The sequence below is a fragment of the Erpetoichthys calabaricus genome, chromosome 10 (genome assembly GCF_900747795.2).
Source record: "Erpetoichthys calabaricus chromosome 10, fErpCal1.3, whole genome shotgun sequence".
NCBI classification, from domain to species: domain Eukaryota; kingdom Metazoa; phylum Chordata; class Cladistia; order Polypteriformes; family Polypteridae; genus Erpetoichthys; species Erpetoichthys calabaricus.
In genome coordinates, this window is record NC_041403.2 from 157031533 (window position 1) to 157051163 (window position 19631).

At 40.5% G+C, this 19631-nt stretch overlaps 1 protein-coding gene across 3 annotated transcripts in view; it reads left to right on the forward strand.

The window, feature by feature from the left end:
- The first annotated feature begins 275 nt into the window (after positions 1-275).
- The window catches only part of fnbp1l (formin binding protein 1-like), a 373280-nt gene continuing 353924 nt past the window's right edge, over positions 276-19631 (forward strand). For all 3 annotated transcript variants that reach the window (XR_007935965.1, XM_028812172.2, XM_028812171.2), the window contains exon 1: positions 276-730. Coding sequence is in view for 2 of the 3 variants with exons in the window: in XM_028812172.2 (XP_028668005.2) it covers positions 707-730 (24 nt within the window). In the remaining variant the exon portion in view is untranslated. The remainder of the gene's footprint in view (positions 731-19631) is intronic.

Genomic DNA, 19631 nt, shown 5'->3' on the forward strand with positions numbered 1-19631 from the left:
TGCAGTTTTTATTTTACTTTTAATTTTTTTTTTGCAGATGGACCCGATTTCGTTTAAATCTCGTTATTGTATGTCCAGCGTTTTTCCGCAAACGTCCTAAAAAAACTAGGCTTTCGCTCTTTAAATAATTAAACCTATCGTCTGCCATTCGTTTCCGAGTAGTCATTTATTGGTACGTTTCAGTTGTGTTCTGTTTGCTTCGTCTGTTGCGATCAAGCCTGTTCTTTCAGGTATTATACCCCGCGGCGCTTCTGGTAAGTCGCTGTACGAAATAAAGACAGAGCAGTGGCGACAGTCAGGTGCGAGTTAAGTCCCTAGCCTGGATCTCGCTTCGGCGCGCGCGCTCGCTCCCGATAGACGACGGGCTTTACTGCCAATCTCAAATGGTTCCAGGAGACACAAAGCAGCTGAAGTGAGGAGTGCAAAGTGGAGAGGCCACTCGGAAAGGAAGAGGCCGTTGCCTTGACAGTCGGATGAACGCGCTCCCCGTCCGTCGCCCCTGATCGCATGGTTTTCTCTCCCCTTCTTTTCCTGCGCGGCGTCCTCCAAGTTCCCAACTTCCTCTGCGAGTCGAGTCAGTCAGTCAGACAAACGGGAGTTTCGCGGAGTAGGAAGGCTGGCTGGGAGATCGCGGTGTGTTGGGAGTATAAACGTCAAGAAAAAAAGGATCAGTCTGGAAAACCTGGCACGGTAGCTACATGCAGCAATGACTTGGGGAACAGAACTGTGGGTAAGTGCGAGACAAGAGTCCGTGGGTCTTCTTTTCGGTTGAAGGGATGGCGGGGGGCGTGTGGGAGAGGCTTTCTGTTGGCTAACACACCTTTACCTTTTCCAGCTTCACAACGAGGAAGTGCCGTCCCCTGTCTAGTGTTGCTCATTCGGCGGCACGAGTGGCTTTCATCGAGCGGCTCTTTAGGACAAGAAGCACCCGCACATTCGTGTTAATGAAACGACTCTTTCGTTCCCTTTGTTTTGTGGGGAGAGACGGGGTCTTACGGGGCCATCGGCTGCAGTTCTGGAGGAGAAAGAGAAACGGGAGGGGGTGGGTTACGTAGCCCGACTCTTTCGGTCACCCTTTCTGGAATCAATTACATCTTCTGTCCGGTTAGCTACCAGTCTCAGACCACCACTTCCCGCACCTCTCACCCCTGGTACGGTGTTGTGGGGTCGACATCCTTTATGGGTTCGTCGCTTTCTTCTTCGGAGGTGTGGGGCGCTGGCGTGTTTTTCTGTATTCAGTTGGACTGGCTGGGGAAAACAACGCAGTTGATAGGCGTGAAGTTAAAGAAAAGCAAAACAGATTACAATTTTTGGAATACTGACAAAGAAGAGCGGGACGGAGCCGAACAGAGAGTTTGTGCCCGCTCAAGGGGTGCGGGTCTTGGCGATGCGCTGTGTGTCCGAGTCGCTTCCTTTTGTGCAGATGGATGTTGCGCCCTCTGCGCCGCTCAGCCCCTCAGTTTTCTATTTTTTTTTTTTTTTTTTTACCGGTAACTTTTATTCCCAAAGGTGGCTTGGGCGTGGTAGTGTACAGCTGTGGTTCCGGCTTGCCAATCGCTATGTCATCGCATGTGAATTCTTACAGGGGTACAAAGGGACAAAGAAAGAACGAAGATTGTGGCTATGGCTAAATAGATAATGTACTCTCTTTGTGTTTGCGTAGTGGCTGGGTGAGAGACCTCCTAGGTCAGGTCAGAATTTATCATTGATGAGAGGTCTTACAGCTCTGGCGCTTGAGTTAAAGACTTGAAGGTTACACACGAGGAGGGCCGTTCACTAACGTCTATGCCAAAGTATCATTTGGCAAGAATCAGTCCTGGACTGAAATAATACCCTGTATGGGAATCGTTCCTGCCTTTTGTACTTTGCTGATTAGGTGGGCACAGGCTTTTTGTATCCTTTTAATTTGATTGACCCGGATCAGAAAAATCAAAAGAATGGGTGTAGATGTCATGGAATATTTCTTCTTGAAGAGTGATGTACCAAATCTGCATAGACAAATCTAATTACTGAAACTATCTATTTGGGTGAAGGGAGTATCTGAGAAATGTCACTGAAATCAGCAGAGAGGGGGAGAAGGTTATTTCAGTAACGAGGAGGTGCCATCAGGGAACGCATACTTTGTGGTTAGTGTGTGGAGCCCAATGCTCCAGTGCGGTGACAGGGACGCTGTGATGTAAGAATTAGTGCCATCCTTCCGGTGAGACGTAAAACTGAGGTCTGGACTCTTTTGGGCTATAAATAATCCCCGATCTTTTGAAAAGAATAGTGTGTACCCGATGCCCTTGTTGAATTGCCCACCAAAATTAAAAACGGTCAGTTTTTACCCTCAAATCATTCCCAGTCGCTGATATGCAATCTTCCTCACCCCCTTACCACCTAATGGCTAATGTGTGGTGAGTGTATTGGTGCAATATTGGCTGCTGTCACAACATCCAGGTGGATGCTGCACATTGTTGGTGGTTGAAGTTGGTCCTTTCTGTCTATGTAAAATGCTTTGAGTAGGTTAGAAAAGTGCTATATTAATGTAATTATTAATTTATTATTATTATTATTAATGGCCATTCAAATGATTACCATTCATTGAATAAAATAGCCCTAGTATGAGTGAGTGTGGTTATGCCCTTGCGATGGAGTGACACATTGTCCAGAGTGATTGTTTTGAACCCAGTGCTGTTGGCATAGGCTCAGGGCTCGTTTATACTCGACGTGACCACATAAATTCCGTCATCCGTCCTGGCACGTGTACCATCGCATTGACAACTCTGTGCTTTCGGAATTTTTTTTTTTTTTTTGGCCCTGTGTAAGTCGACTGCATGTGCTGTAGCCTACTTTGGAGAAACCGTTGTGTAAAGTGTCGCTACCCTAACCGTACACCTTCCAATGTTAAAAGCACAAAATGTACTCCAAATTCATGCTGAGGAATGGCCCAGAAACTTGTCAAAGATGAAGATTTGTGCAGGCAGAAATGGAAATATCTGCGAGATTGACATGTAAAGGCGAAGAAAAAAATTTGGGGGGTGGGGGGGTGGGGAGACAGCCAAGGGATTCTGCTACCATGCTTTGCCGTACACAGAATGACTGAATTATAAATGGATCAGGATATGTGTGCTACTGTCTGTTCCTGAGGATAAACAGGCCTGTGGACCCGCTTTAAAACTTAAACTGGTTTAAATGGGTTTGCAAATGTATGTATATGCATGGCTAAGCTTAAACACAAGAATCTCTTATCTGTACATTTTCTCCAAGAGGGCTGTTGACTGGAGTTTTTGTTTTCCTCTCTTTCCATTGTCGACTGGCCATTTGCTAATTATAATGTTAATGGACAGTTATTGTTATGTTAACTCTGCTGAGTTTCTTGTGATTTGCTGTATGTTAAATCTTCGGCCCGTGTCATACTACATGGCTTTTCCTGTTGCAGCCTTCATTCACATCTCTCTATTATATAAAAAAATCCTCGGACAAGACGTGACTTATTTTCAGAGAGATACTTTCATGTCCCGTGAGACGAGACTTTGTGCTAAGAGATTTAACCACGCTTGGGGCCGGAAATAAAAGACAAAGAGTAGATGACAAAGTAGAACGTTGTAAAGAGGTTCAAAAACGTTGGCGTGATACACATGTAGAGCAGGTTATAGTTAATGAAAGTACTAAAATTCGAAAGTCTCAGAAAAATGATAGTAAAGATCACATTAGCACAAACAATTGGTAATTATGGTACAGCGAAAAGCGATCGAATATATTGTTCGTATTTAAACTTTAAGTGTGAGACTTGTAGATCGTCTAATTTGCGTTGCCATCAGGGAAAAGTAATGTTTCTTCCCAATGAAGGAGCGTATCCGCGAGAATTGGAATATTTGTTGTTTGGTGAAAGTGAAATCCACATACGTGAGCGGCAGAGACACAAAGTGGCAGACGTGTAGCGCAGGCCGGGGGGTTGGTGAGCGAAACGAGCAGGGGGTAAAAAAAAAAACAAAAAAAAAAAAACACAGGTGTTGCAGACTGTTGTGGCACGCAACTATTACCAACAGTCGTGTGTGTAGTGTGGCATTCCCTGGCAATTTAGCTTAAGTACTCTTAAAAGCCCCTACAGCTCTTTTCGACTGACTCCGTGAAAATTAAACTGGTTTCATTTTTCTTGTAGTGAGTCGCAAGTTGTAGGCGTGTGGTCCTGTATCCTCAAGAGTTAATAGCCATTGATCAGTCAGGTGAAGTCCAATCCATGCAATGTCCACAAGGGATGAAGAACAATGGTAGCTGCAAAGATAGATGGCAATTGAGTGTTTTGGACTTGAAGAGCGGCTCATCAAACGCAGGAGCCAGTACTGTTGACAGTTTGATGTTTCACGTTTACTTTGGTGCAGTGTGCTCTACACCGATTGGCTGCTAAAGTGAAGTGACCTTGTGAGATCTTGAAGTAGCAAAATACAATTTGGAACTTTGAACAGTAATGAGGGATTTATGTAATGACTAACCCCTGGAATCCTTAGGCCCCGTTTACACTACTACATTTTAGATTGCATGTGAAGATATTAGTCTCCGTTTTCACCCTTTGTTCACGCTGCCTGGCATTTTCAACCCTTGTTAATTACAAAGTTCTGAAAATGCTCTTCAGAGCTACATACTTCGGAAAATGCAGCGTCAGCATTGTGGTGTAGATGGGTGAAAATGCAGATTTTTAGAATACACAGATGCTAATTGCACATTGAATTGTTCATGCTTATTACATAACCCTGGTTGGATCCTGCTCGGTACAAGAGCACATTCCGTGGCTGGCTACCCTTCATGGAGGAAAACCTTATTCCAACATAGTGGACATAGACGAGTTGCTTTCCACGGTGCTTTGTTGTGTTGCTTACCTGTATACATCTAAATTATGTTTTGTACGGTTGGAATGTTGCATACACGTGCAAAAGGCAAATCATTTACTGGTTTCTACATGTTTATGGTTAATGCTATGGCCGGCAGCGGTATCATCCCTTCAAGGATTTTTCTGCTGATGTGCACGCGTCCAATATCTGTGACATATGCGTTATCAGTCATTTTAATGTGAACAAAGATACTGTTGTTGTTGTTGTTGTTGTTTCGTAAATGATGTGAAAATGCTAGTGTGGATGGAGATCATTTTCGTTTAAAAACACAATTTTCAAATGACAGCATAGCAGTGTGGAAATAGCCTGAATGGTATAATTTGAAATCCTCGGAGGTAACTGCCGCTGTTAAATGTGAAATACTCTGTCTAGAGTTTGTGTTCAGTCTTGTAGTTTGGTCCCAGCAAAATTTTTATGCATAACAAGTATGCAGTATAGCTGTTTACTGTTTACAGCATTTTAAGCCTTTACACACTGAAAAGATCCTTACGGAAATACAGTGGAACCTTGGATTGCAAGCATAATTTGTTCCGGAAATGTGCTTGTAATCCAAAGCACTTGTATATCAAAGCGAATTTCCCCATAAGAAACAATGGAAACTCAGGTAATCCGTGTCACAACCCACAAATATTTATATTAAAATGATTTAATACAAAATATAAAGTAAAATACACAAAACAATTATAACCTGTACTTTACCTTTGAACAGAATCGTGGCTGGTGTGAGAGAGACGAGAGAGAAAGAGAGAGGGGAGAGGAGGAGGATTATTGTGTAGGATGACTTTCACTACAACTCACGGAATCGCACGAGAAGCAACTTTTCTACATCTTCCAGAACACGTGGCCATTGCTTTGATACTCTCGTGACTCCTTTTGCTGCATCTAGCCCCCTTATTTCTTTTCTCTTCTTTAATATTGTGCAAATCGTCGACGTAGACTTGTTATAAAATCTTGCAGTTTCGGCCACTCTCATATCTCGTTCGTGCTTCTCAATGATTTCCTTCTTAACTTCCACCGTAATCATCTCCTTCTTCTTACCACCTTCCTTTTCATCCTTTTTCTTCATGGGGGCCATTTTCGCACACACACTGACAGTATATGCTAGCACAGATGTTGACTATACGAGTGAGCCACAATTCCGCAATGAGTGAGTGCGAGAGAGAAGTTGTGAATCACATGAGGCTTGGCAGATGAAGCATATGCATACTACTCGTATTGCATGACCTCGCTTGTTCATCAAGTCAAAATTTATTACAATTTCTTGCTCGTCTTGCAAAACACTCGCATTCCAAGTTACTCGCAATCCAAGGTTCCATTGTACGTTTATTTGAATTTATAAGGTCTTCATAGGGTGGTCATTATTATCATGACTTGGTGAAGCTGTTTAGCTTGGTATTAGGGTTGTGGTGAGCTATATGATTTATAAACATCATAGGACACATGAAGTGGCCAGTCTAACTCAGGGAACTGTCGCACACATCCACAGTCACTTGTACCTGGCCATTTAGATTAGACAAATAGCATAACATGCCCACATTTTAGGAACATTGGACAATATCAAACGTAACGTTCTCCTACTGCTTTAATGCAATTCTGACTTGCGGGACTGTTGGAATCTGCCATGTCACCATCAGGCATAAGTGAGGAATTGAGCCTGGACATAGTCCTCCACTAACCGGCCAGTGTTTGCTAAACACAGAGGACATCCCATACAGGTACAAGGAGAATGTGCAAACTTCACACAAAGACTGACCATGTTGGAATTCACTCTCTGGGTACAGGATCTGTGAGGCAGCAGTGCGAGTCCCTGCACAACTATGCAGCCAAATCTTAAGCTTTTTGTCTTAAATATTTTGATCTACAGTGCCGTGCAAAAGTATTCACCCCCCTCAGTGTTTGTCTTATATTGTCATATTACAATCTGGAATTAAAATGTGACAGGTTGTAATGTGACAAAAGAGGACAAACACAGGGAGGGATGAATACTCTCACAAAGCACTGTATGTTGTAACAGTTTGACTGTTTGTTTAGCATTCAGATGTGAACTGAAAATGTCAACTGTTGTTACATTTTAAACCTGACAGTCTTGTTTTTAGTACATAATGATGAATCTATTAGGAAGGAGTTTTGCTATACCTGAATCAGTCTTTAGACCCCTTGCTGCCTATCTCTGTGTTTATAATTTTATTGGTAAATCAATATCACATTTAAATACTATGAAGCATTCTGTTAATGATTTTTTTACCATTGCAGCTTTGCGGTTGAAGGCAATTTTCAAAGTTTACCACTTTATAAGGACTGGCGCCCTGCCCAGGGATTTGTTCCTGCCTTGCGCCCTATGCTGGCTGGGATTGGCTCCAGCAGACCCCCGTGACCTTGTAGTTAGGATATAGTGGGTTGGAAAATGACTGACCTACTAACTTATAAAGTGGTCAGTCAAAGTTTTTGGAGATGTTAGTCTTTCAGGGTGTATCAAACATACGCACTGAGTTATGGCTTGTTGTTACAAGTCGAAGATCAATGTAGTGATATGGGTCAGTCAACTGTTAGAATGTTCTTCTTTTTATCTTCACTGCCTAGTTAGTTTAGACAAGCTTCTTGCCTAACATTGTTTTAGCATTACCAGGCAAATTGGAGCAGGGCTGTGGAGTCGGTAAATAAATCCTTCGACTCCGACTCCTTAGTTTCCGGTACTTCTGACTCTGACTCCTCTGTATTTAATATGCTAATGTACTGTACTTTCCATGTTGATTGAAGGAAGGCAACATACACGTCATTTAACCACTGAACTACTGGCTAGGAAGCTGAAGTGTACTGTATTGGCCAGTTTAAACAAAAGACAAGAACCCCTGAAAACACATCAGGTCATAGCACACACCTACATCATTACACTGGTTTACTCTCAGATTAACTTGTTAAACACATTATATCTGAAATAAAATGAAAACACTTTTTGTAATGTACCATAATCCAGATTACAATATGTGAATGTCAGGTTGTATAATAGCTCAGGTGAACTTCACACAAGTAGTAACACAACTATGCACTGGGCTTTATTCATACATCAGAGAAGTACTTAATTAGGACTATTGTTTGTGAAATGGGACATTTGAACTTGCTGTATTTTTTTCATTACAGTTTAAATTTATTAGGAGTCGGAGTCAGTGCATTTTTGCCAACTGCGACTCCAGGTAACCAAAATTGTCTGACTCCACAGCCCTGCTGTAATTTAAACCAAACACAATGTTAAAACAACAGGGTTGTATCAATGAGGCAGACAGTAGTCTACAATTCAGTCTTTTCCTAAAAAACAAAATGTAGATGGGATTGCGCAAGACATTGTTTGAACAGTAAAGCAAGTTTACAACCACCTTTACGTAATGTATTTACACAGGAAAAGCCCAGCACAGCACATTGCTTAAATGAGATTTCAATCATTGCCCTACTCCTACTCTCGAAGGAGTTGTCGACTTAAGCAGCACTTCATAGTTGTTTTCATTGTTTTTAAGTTGACTAACTTGCCTTCTAGTGTCGGATGTCACATGCTTCAGTGATATGACTGGCAAAGCCGTCCAGCCTGGCTTTGTTTGCCATCGAGTCCCCTCTGGTTTGACAGTCTTGAAAAGGCACTCTGTGTAAGATATTTGTTTATTTTAATATAGTGCTTTTCTTGGAGGTTAATGTCAATCGATATTTGAACATACAGACTTCTGTAAAAAGTGACAGGATGTGCTGTTGTGGGCAGAAGTCTCAGAAAAAGAAACCTGTGATCAGCTGTTTATCTACACGAAGCACATTAATGTCTACTGTGTGCATGTCATTCATGTCTATTACGTGTTTCCCAGTTTGTTGACAACTACCACAGTCATTTGGTAAAATTTGACAGATTAAGTATATATTCTATTGACGTCACCATTAAAAGTTTGCTTGCTGATGTTCAGTATATATTAGTTCTATACAGGGGTGAGTAAAGGAAGGTTTACAGTTCTTCATACAGAAATAAACATGTAAGTAATGATTATTACAATAGCTTTATTATCTCAAAAGAATGTCACAACGGCATAGCGCACTTATGCACAATCTTGTAATTGCTTAAATTGCCGGCCTTGCATACTCACAACTGTATACCTACTTTTGCCAACCCCTATATATGCATAAGTAACACAGTGGACTGGTGGTCAGCACTGCTGTCTCATGGATGCAGTGTTCTGGGTTTGAATGCCAGTGAGTAATATTTCCATGCCATACCCAAAGATGTGCAGGTTAGGTTAGTTGGTATTTCTAAAATTGGTGTGATGGACCTTCTTGTTATCCCAGCCTGGCCCATTATCATTAACACCTACCAAGTTGGTGCGCATCCTTGGGGTGGTAATTGATGACCAGCTCTCCTTCACTGACCATGTCGCTACGGTCTCTCGATCATGCAGATTAATTTTATACAACATCTTCAAGGTCAGACCATATCTGACAGAGTATGCAGCACAACTCCTGGTATTGGCTTTGATCTTGTCACGTCTGAGCTACTGCAGCTCTCTGCTGGCAGGAGTACCGGGTCGGTATGTGTCATCAGGCTGCTGCAGGCATATCAGTACACATCCATGGAGCTAAGGCTGCAGAATGTGAATTCCTGATGATTGCCTAATGGTTCAGTTGTCCTTCTAATATCAGGCTTTTCTCAAAAATTCACAAAATCGGGTGGAGCCACAGTATGGACTTCACGGGCACTAATGTGAGGGTTGGCTGGCATGTATACTGGTACTGTGAGTGCTGTGCAGAGTGGAGGCAGAACCTTTGCATTTTTTCCAGGTGATTCTGGGGTTTGTCAGGGGTGTGTTCTGCTCATACTCTGTTCAATGCTTGCATGGACTGGCTGTTGAGCAAGGTCGTGTGGTCCAGTGGCTGTGGGGCATCTGTTGATGAAGAGAGATTCGGTGATTTTGACTTTGCTGACAATGCTGTGATCTTCATGGAGTCAATGGAGGCTCTGATCGGGACTCATGGGAGACTGAGCGAGGAGTCTGAGTGTCCTGATAAAAACCAAGATCCAGGCATTTAATGACCTCTTAGGCACAGCCATCAGTAGTGTGTCTGTTTGCGGAGAGAGTGTCGACCTTGTCGAGAGGTTTACTTACCTTAGCAGTGACATTCATGTGTCTGGTGACTCTTCCTTTGAAGTCAGTAGATGGATTGGGGGAGCATGGGTTGGTCGTGAAGTCGCTGGAAAGGGGTGTGTGGCGCTCCTGATATCTCTGCAAAACGACAAAGGTCCAAGTCTTTAGAGTCCTGGTGCTTCCTGTCTTACTATATAGTTGCGAGACATGGACGCTATCCAGTGACCTGAGACGAAGACTGGACTCCTTCAGTACTGTGTCTCTTTGGAGAATCCTTGGGTACCGTTGGTTTGACTTTGTGTGGAATGAGCAGTTGCTCATGGAGTCCTGAATGAGGTACATTACCTGCATCGTGAGGGAGCATCAATTACGGCACTGTGGCCATGCGGAGCGATTTCCCGAGGGTGATCTGGCTCGCAGGATCCTCATTGTTGAGGAATTGAGTGGCTGGATGAGGCCAAGGGGTCGTAACACCTGGCTGTGGCAGATAAATGGTCATTTCTGGAGGGTGGGCCTGGAGTGCATGTTTACCTGGGGAGTTGCCAACCAGGATCCCAAGCTGTTTTGTCGTGTGGTGTGTGTGGCAATGTGCTGTACCAGTGCATGCTCCCCAACCTGACCTGACCTGGAATTAGTTGTGATTTGTGCTTTAAGAACAGGCATGAGAAGGAGTAATCTGCACGGGTCAGACCATTTTAAATTTTGAAATATTTGAGTTAAAGCTTGGACATCTTGATGTTTTGGATCATGCACATATTTTGAACTTGTCAGGTTTTAAGTAGCAAAATCATTTGATATTAATACCTTAAAACCTGTCACATTCCTTAGTTTGCATAACAAACATAGAGATATCCTCTTCTATAAAAAGAACAATAACAAAATAACCATTTAGACTATTAGATAAGATGCTGTAGAGAAAAAAGAACTTTATACACTAGAGATGTGCATCTCGCCCCTTTGATTCAAAGTTGACAGATTTTCATCCTTTTATGTAAGAGACGAGTGCTCTAGCATACCCTAAGCTAGTAAGTTCCTTTACCACTTCTATAACATAAAGAATCAAAGCACATTACACACCATAATGGAATTCATTGCATTTGCTGAACAGATGACATTCAGGAAGTAGAGAACCGAAGTACCCACTCCTCAAAAAGCGCTGCTCTCCAGCTGCAAGTGTGCTCTCCCAAAATCTGCTGATTTGTGTATTTGGGTGTTTTGTCTTGGTAGAGTAATATATTGTTCTACTTTCCCCTTTTTTATTATTATGTAGCCTTTGTCAGAATGTGTCAAATCTCACAGACTTGCCACTGTTTATAAGGTATTATAGTATATAACTTCTCCCCACCTTCCCTTCTACATCTATAACCTCAGGCAATTAGGTGTAGTTCAAAACAATCAGGAGTTTAGTTACAATTTGAACAATGTATTATTGATAATATTCATAAATAATAACAATATGCAAAGAACATTTGAATATTGGCATCCATACAACCTGATTAAATGGTGATGTGTAGTTTCAGGCGGCACACATACTTATTACTTACTTAAACTGTCTCTAGTTAAAGCATCATTTGTGGTCAGCTTTCTTCAGAACAGGCCGCATGCCTGTCTCAATATGGCTGCCGAGCTGTACTATTCATTGTGTTGTCCTTTTCAGTTCATGCATCAGTTTGGTAAGCGAGAGAGAGTGAGGGAGTGTGCAAATTTATAGATTCTTTGCCAACCCCTAGAGCCAATAGGGCGTCATAGTACTTAAAGGCTTCTGATACAAGCCAGTTCCAAACAGCCATACTTTAGACCAGTGTGGGGATAGAACACCTTCACACCTGCCACCAAAACCATTTGTTGAGCTAAGTTTCTCAGTTAGGCAGCCTGGCTTTCCTATGGGGGTTTACAGAGAGACTTCAGAGAAACATTAGCCAAACTTGTTTAAGGCACTCCCCCAGCCCCCATAACTCTGTCGTAAAATTCAAAGAGACCCATTCCTAAAAGGCAGGGGTCAACATGAATGTTTCTCACTAATATATCACTAATATTGCATTGCTTTGCCTAAATTACAAATAAACACATATTTATCAAGTTGTATGCAAAATCTCACATCCCAACAATGGGGAAAGCTGGGTAACCCAATAGTGTTAGCAGATTTATCCATCTTGCATAATAGTAGTTATGTCCCACCAGTGCAGTTTTGATGCTTTTAAATACAAAGATTGCAGAAAATAAGATATTTTTGTTAATTTAGTAAAAATCAGAGGATTGGTCAGGGGGCAAATATTTTTGTAACACTTAAATATACACATTCACTCTTTGCCTAGGCATTGAAATTCATGGGAGGTCTGCGATGTAATCTATAAAAACTGGTGCCTGGGTGAGCGAGTGTCAAATTTTTAAAATCTCTGTCATTTTTGAAAGACGTGCAACTGAGTTGTCAGTGGTGTTTGCTTAGTTTTATGCAAGGCTCCCATTCTTCTTATAGCCTAGTTTATGTCAATTGGCTAATGGAAAGATCTTCACTTTGTGTTACTCTCAATATGGATCATGGAATCAGTGTGAAATCTCAAACAATCTTGCAATTAGTCACACACTCTGCAATTCACTTAGATGATCTGTCACATTTCATGATTTTTCAGTTGCAGACTTCATTTCTATAATCTTAAAGTCTGAGGCAGTCCATGCACTCTTTTGGTGGTCTGACATCTCCACTGACTCAGTCCAAGCAATCTGCGACTCACTCCGATAAAATCAAACAAGTTTGCTTCTTAATCATAGGAGTGAACTCACTCACACCACTGATTGCTCAGCTGGAAGTACAATGTACAGTATACGTCTCCCTCCATATATAAAATCCAACATCGGTCTGTATGTATGTATGTATGTATGTCTGTCCACTTTTCACAAGAGAACTACTTAACGAATTTAGATTGTTTTTTTTTTTTTCTATAATTTGCTTGAACATTCTGGTTGATTTTGTGACTTCATTCATCATACTAAGTATCATAGCGCTTTTGGTACTGATTTATTTGTGCAAATCCGAGAGAGACGCAGAGGGGTGTGGCCCTACTCCCTCACTCGCCAGCCTCGGGGCTTGTAGCTTACCTTCACTTAGCTAGCGAACAAGAGAACCACTTAACGGTTTTAAATCAGGTTTTTTTTTCTGTAATTTGCTTGAACATTCTGGTTGATTTTGTGACTTCCCTCATTGCGCTAAGTATCATAGATCACTTGTACATTCGCACTAAATCGAAACAGAGGCTGCAGGCCGAGGGGAGGGGAAAGTGTGACGTCAGGAGTGGGGAGCTGGGCAGGGCCCTTCTCACTCACGCACCAGCCTCTGTTCAAGTCAGTGTACCTCTGCGTTTTGGAGCGGACCTTTCCTCCGCTTAGCTAGCGATGCCTGTTTGTTTATTGATTTTTAAAGTTTGTCCTCTTTCACTACTACGCGGGCGGAACCGCAGGGGATGGCTAATTGTGTATAAATGTATTGCTGTTTTGGACCTTGTAAATGGAAGTAAGGATCGTCTGTCTGATATCTCATGTTTTATGTACCGTGACAGAATTGAAAAAGGAGAAAAAAGGGCAAATATTGTGTCTGAACTTGCTTTATCTGGAAGGAGTTTGTAGAGCACCAGCTCTGAGAAGTAGAAGGGGTCAAAAGATACTATGGAAATGTTAAACTGTGCTAGAAAACTGTCACAGAGTCATCTAATTTATCATCCTTGTGATTTCTAGTAGTGTAATCTGACATCCTCAGATGACGAGATCAGCAACTGCAGTTGTCAAATTTGATAAAACCCGCCTAGAAGTTGTGTAGTGTGACTTTAGCTTAAGGTGACAGCACCAGTGACTGAGGCAAATAAAGATTTTAGCAACTTTAGAGCTTAAATGTCGCATGTCTTCTGTATAAACCTAGCCTTAAATTGTTTAGAGAGGTTAATCTAAAGCTGCCTTTAGGGTATAGCATGATTCCTCCCCTTGTCCGGTAATCGTCAACTCCTTGCAACATCTGAACATATTATTCAAAGTAGTCTTTTAACCTCTCTTTTCTTATAAAAATGTAAAAGCTTTGTTCAATTAAAAGTGTGTATGTCTTTATTTGTGGGCATGGTTTTTGTAAATGTGTATTTGAAAATTGTAGGCCTTGCCTTTAATATGGGTGTGCTTTTATTGTAATTCAGTTTAAAAATGTGCATCATTTTATTAGTCAATTATATTTTTCTTGTACTTAATTATTTATCACTGTCACCTTTCTAAGAGAGCACAATATTTATTTTGTTGTGGAATTTAAGGAATACCACAATTTGGTTTCTGTGGCACGAGAACTGAAACCCTTCTTTGACCTTGGTTACAACTCCCACAAGCAGTCAAAGAGGAAAAATAAAAAAAAAAACAAAAATAAACTTAAGAGCGTCTGGCTTGTAAGCAGAAGGAAACACATTTTCAGCTCAGTTTGGTACCACCTAATTGCAGAAATTCATCATTAGATTTAATCTTGTAAGGCAGTTTGTTTTAAGCATTATGCCCAGAAGTAACTAGTAATTCCACTCTGCCTCACGTACTGTATGTAATAATGTTAATAGAGCTTAGGAAATTAAATCCCAATTTTAAACTGCATATGTTAGCTCAGTCATATGACTGCAAATGATCATAATTTTATAATCTAATGGCAGGACCTTATTTAGAGTATCAGTAACACAGTAGTTAACACTACTATCACTTACCCCCAGAATCCTTAGCTCAAGGTCTCAGTGTGGTCATTTTCTGTATAGAGTTTATACTTTCTGTCTCTGGGGTTGATGGCAGGATTGGCACTCGAGCCACTGTTAAAAACCTTGCACTGTTCCACTCCATTCAAACTAGTGTGGTGCGGAGGTGTCACCCATTGCATGGCTGCGCTCGGTCCTAATCTGGGATTGTAAAGTGGTTTGTCAAGTGGTGGGTGCGGCAACACGCTGTATTACTGCATACTCCCAGCCTCTCCTCCTCCTGAGTTTTAGCTGCAGATACATAAAAGTGCTAGAATTAAATTTACACTTGTTAACCGTATATACTGTATAGAAAAATGTTTTTCATATGTATAATTTTAAGTGTTGTTTAAACACTGTAAAGGCTGATTTATGCTTCTGCGTTGACCTATGCCATAGCTGTGCAAGTAGGCTACAACTTCAAAAGCAGTTTACACTTCTGCGTCGTGCCTGAGTGTTAGTTGGTGTTTATAGCAAGCAAAAAAAGCAGGTTTTGCCCTCAAGGATCACAGCTTCTCTTGCCACACATTTTCTTTCATAGGTGAACGTAATTGTCCCTCACATTTTCCCACTTTTTCACACAGTCGCTGATTACCAAACCAGAAGACGAATGGAAATGTGTTTCATGAAGTGCGCAGTTACCAAATTGTCCAATCAGAGTCGTTAGAGGTATGCGTGGGTTTCACATCAATGCAGTGCATAGTCATGTTTTTGAAAAGGTGCATGTCAGGCTTTGCTGTAGTCATGGCATAAGTGACGGTATAGTCACGACGTAGAATTTAAATCAGCCTAAAGTGTACACTCAGCTCTGCCAGTTTAAGAAAATTAAGCTGAGTCCCCGACATAGGTATTGTGTAAATGAGTGTGTACTGTAATGACCTTTGCTGTAATTATCTTCTGTTACCTAATTTATACACATTGTTTATTGTTTCTGAAACAGATTTTTTTTTTCATTGTTCAAAAATGAAGTTTCTTTGTGAGCAGAGGGCCAAAATGAATTAAAAAGAGGCATTTTCAAATTTGTACGTTTCTCTGGACTAACACTGCACAAGAAGCGCTAAAGACTAAGTCACACATTACGCAACTTTTCCTGTGGTTTTCAGTTTTAGCCTTCAATTTCCTAATCTTAGTGAGTCGGAGGCAGTTGTGTAATGTGACCTGCCCAGCGACTCACTCCAGCTAGTCCATGACTAGCCTCTGACAAATTCAGACAGTATTCATTTTGTCTTTAGTCATAGGTACAATTCATATAATGCAGTAGTGAGGATTAAGAAACGCAGTTGTTTAGGATGTCACAGAATGAAGAGAAACTCTGCTGTTTGATGTCTCATGTTTTTACATACCATAACAGAATGGAATAAAGAAGTTAAAGGACTGAGATTGTGGCTGAACTTGTCGTATCTGTTAACCCTTCGTACAGCACCGGCTCAATCATGCAGCATATTATTGAATGTCAGAAAAAGGGACGAGCACGACTATGCTTCAAAGTCGTCACACAGCCTCTAAATTTTACATGGCCAGTAGTCTGGAGATGAGATCAGCAACTGCTGTCGGCATATCTGACATATCTAATGACTAGAAGTTACTTAATGTGTCAGTCAATGAAATGAAATGATATGAAATCTTAAATGGTAAAACTAAGCTTAATTTCAGGACACAATTTCCTGTGGCATATGCATATATAGCATGTTTGTAAAGAAATAAATTTCACTTGAAAAATACTGAACTTATCTTTTAACAAGCGAGTTAAATGAAATTAAGCAAAACATGTTGCTTGAGTAATAATTTATTTTAGCTACAATAATTGGCCTCCAATTAAAAATTTGCGTTGGGGCTAAATCTTCTGCCCCTTCAGCCCTCCAGGATGGAATTTGAGAACATCTGATTTAGTGGAATAAAGAAGTTTGGAGAATATTTGAACGATTTTAATGTTAGAAATAACCGAGGGACTGTTTTCAGAGGAGTTAATCAAGAGCACGGGGACACAGTTGGAAACTTAAGGGCAAATTTTCACCCAAACATTAGGAAGTTTTCCTTTACACAGAGGACCACATACACTTGGAATAAGCAATCAAGTAGTGGGGTAGACAGTTGGACTTTAGGGACTTTTAAAACTCAACTTGATGTTATTTTGGAAGAATTAAATGGAGAGGACTAGTGAGCTTTATTGGACTGAATGGCCTGTTCTCGTCCAGATTGTTCAGATGTTTGCCTTTTGAAAAATGTATGAAGGGATTAATATTTTGGTGGTAATTGAATTCAAGCAAACGTTGCTCACTTTTATCCCGGAATGTAGACATTTTGGATGTGACTGTAGTTAATTGAAAGAACATATTTTTAAAGTACCATACTTAATTCTTTAATAGAAAAATAACTTCTGTTTTATTCTAAATTCACATCTTAATCTGGAGAAACTTTTTTATCTGTAAACTGATTTGACTGCCCTAGAACAGCAGAATGACATCCATATTTGATGAAACAATTCAAGGCACACACTTCTGTAAAGCAAATATTTGTTCAAATCGAGAGTAAAAGTGAGAATTTTAAAAGGAATATGCCAGACTTTTTAATTTGTAATAAGCATGAGCCCAGCCTAATTTAGGTGCATAATTTCCTCCATTGTTAAAAAGGGAAAATGGAAATGATTTGTTTTTCAGAACTTCAGGAAATACAGCAAAGCCTCATGAGTACAAAACTGGCCTGCGTTCAGCAAAGAATGTTTCTGTTATTTCAGAAAGCTTTCCCACCATTGTGCAAAAATAGATTTCACTTGTGCTGTGTGATGCAGAATCCACAATCTTACAAGATAGTGTAGCTATAGGTAGTGTTTTAACAGTTAACATCCTGGTGCTCTCAAGAACTGTCATATGTAATCCACCTTTTATTTGGGTTTGAATGCACAATTGTACAGATGCTACATGAAACTTCAACTCTGTTCCTTGAGCAAGAGAATTTTATTTTTTACCTTGCAGTATGTGCATTACATTTTTCATATATTTAGCAGGAGCTAAAACCTTTTTATATGTCTCTTTGTTAGTAGTGCCATATTTATTTTAAAATCTATTAATAGAGACTCCAGTCTTCATTTCTTTCTAATGTACTATTTACTTGCAGGAAATTTAAACAAAAAGATTTTGGGAGGAGTGGTAGCTTTTTTGTTATTGTTTGTGGCTTTGCACGTCCTGGAAAAGAACCAGTATTTGTGAAGAGATTTAGATAATACCCTGTGTCTTCTGACAGATGTGTTCGTCATTGACAATTTCGATTTTAAAGATCTTCCTAGGATCTTGACTTTATCTTATTTTGCATTATTTTAATGTATACAGTGCGTCTAATTAATATTTGGTGGTTAGGGAACGATTAACATTTCCACTGATGCTTATTTTTATGAGCCTCACCAAGTCACGTTCCATACAAGTGGACCTTTTGGTGTAATACATGATTAGAGAAAGGGGATGATGTACAGTACAATACCATGAAAAAGTATTTGCTGCTTCCTGACTTCTCTGATTATTGCACATTTTGATACTAAATATTTTCTAATTTTAATATCAGATAAATGGTATGTGAGTGAACTGAAACACTATTTTTCACTTCTCTATACAGTTAACAAAAGTATTCAACAGCAACTGGCGATGTTTGGAAAAAGAAATTGTTCCCTAATTGAATTAACCAAATAAGATGGATGAATATAGTCAGATGATAGAACGCAGTCATTTTTAATGCCTGTTTATACGTAGTGTGCCTGTGTGGCTCCGTTAAAGTGCTTGTGACATAAATTTTAATTGGCAGTCATCCATCATGTCAGTGCCCGGGAATTTGTGCACTTCTGGCTACCTCTTGTTGGACTGTGTAGGTGTGGGTAGCAACAAATCTTTCGAAAGTGCCCATGTTATCTTGTCTAGCGCACGTGGAGTCGTCGCACACATGATCGTGTGGTCATAAAATTCTGGAGCCATGCTTTTGGAGGATTAAGATGCTAAATATGCAAGATACTTTTAAGATGGAAAATATGTGTTTTGGATAGTTTTTGTTTTGTGTGTTTTAAAAGACATGTTAGTGTCAATAATAACACCTAAATTATGTACCGATTAAGTAAAACAAATGGTCATTCCAACTGAGTTGAAGAGTGACAAAATGTTCTTGTGGTACACATCATACCCTTCAAATGGATACAATACCGTATATACTCGAATATAAGCCGAGTTTTTCAGCACCCAAAATGTGCTGAAAAACGTCACCCTCGGCTTATATTCGAGTCAGGTCCCGCTGCCCCCACCAACCCGACAGAAAGGTGGAGTGTACAGTACACACACATGTGCGCGAGAAAGACACACACACACACACCCACAGAGAGCGAGAGAGATACCATATTGTTTTTGTTGACCCTCTTCTCCACTTACAGAGCTAGTTTACTGTTTTTCTTTGAAATAAATACTCAAAAACATTTAACCTACTGATGCCTCAATTAATGTATGGTAATTTTATTGGTATTTATTTTGATTATTGAAACTTACCAGTAGCTGCTGCGTTTCCCACCCTAAGCTTATACTCGAGTCAGTAAGTTTTTCCAGTTTTTGTAGGTAAAATTAGGTACCTCTGCTTATATTCGGGTCGGCTTATACTTGAAAATATACGGTACTTGGACCTACAGGGAATCATTCCTGGAATGACCAGCTTTCTAAAATTACACCAAGGGTGCAACATTAAATCATCCAGGAAGTCACAAAAGATCCTTAAACAAATCCAAATTAATGGCTTCCCCTTTCTCAACAAAGGTCAGTGTTCATGACTCCAAAATCCGAAAGACACTGGGTAAAAATAAATGCTGTGGCAGGAAGTGAAACAAGCAGTTCATGCTCATAAACCTACCAATCATTCTAAATTAAATCAGAAGGGGCAATGTG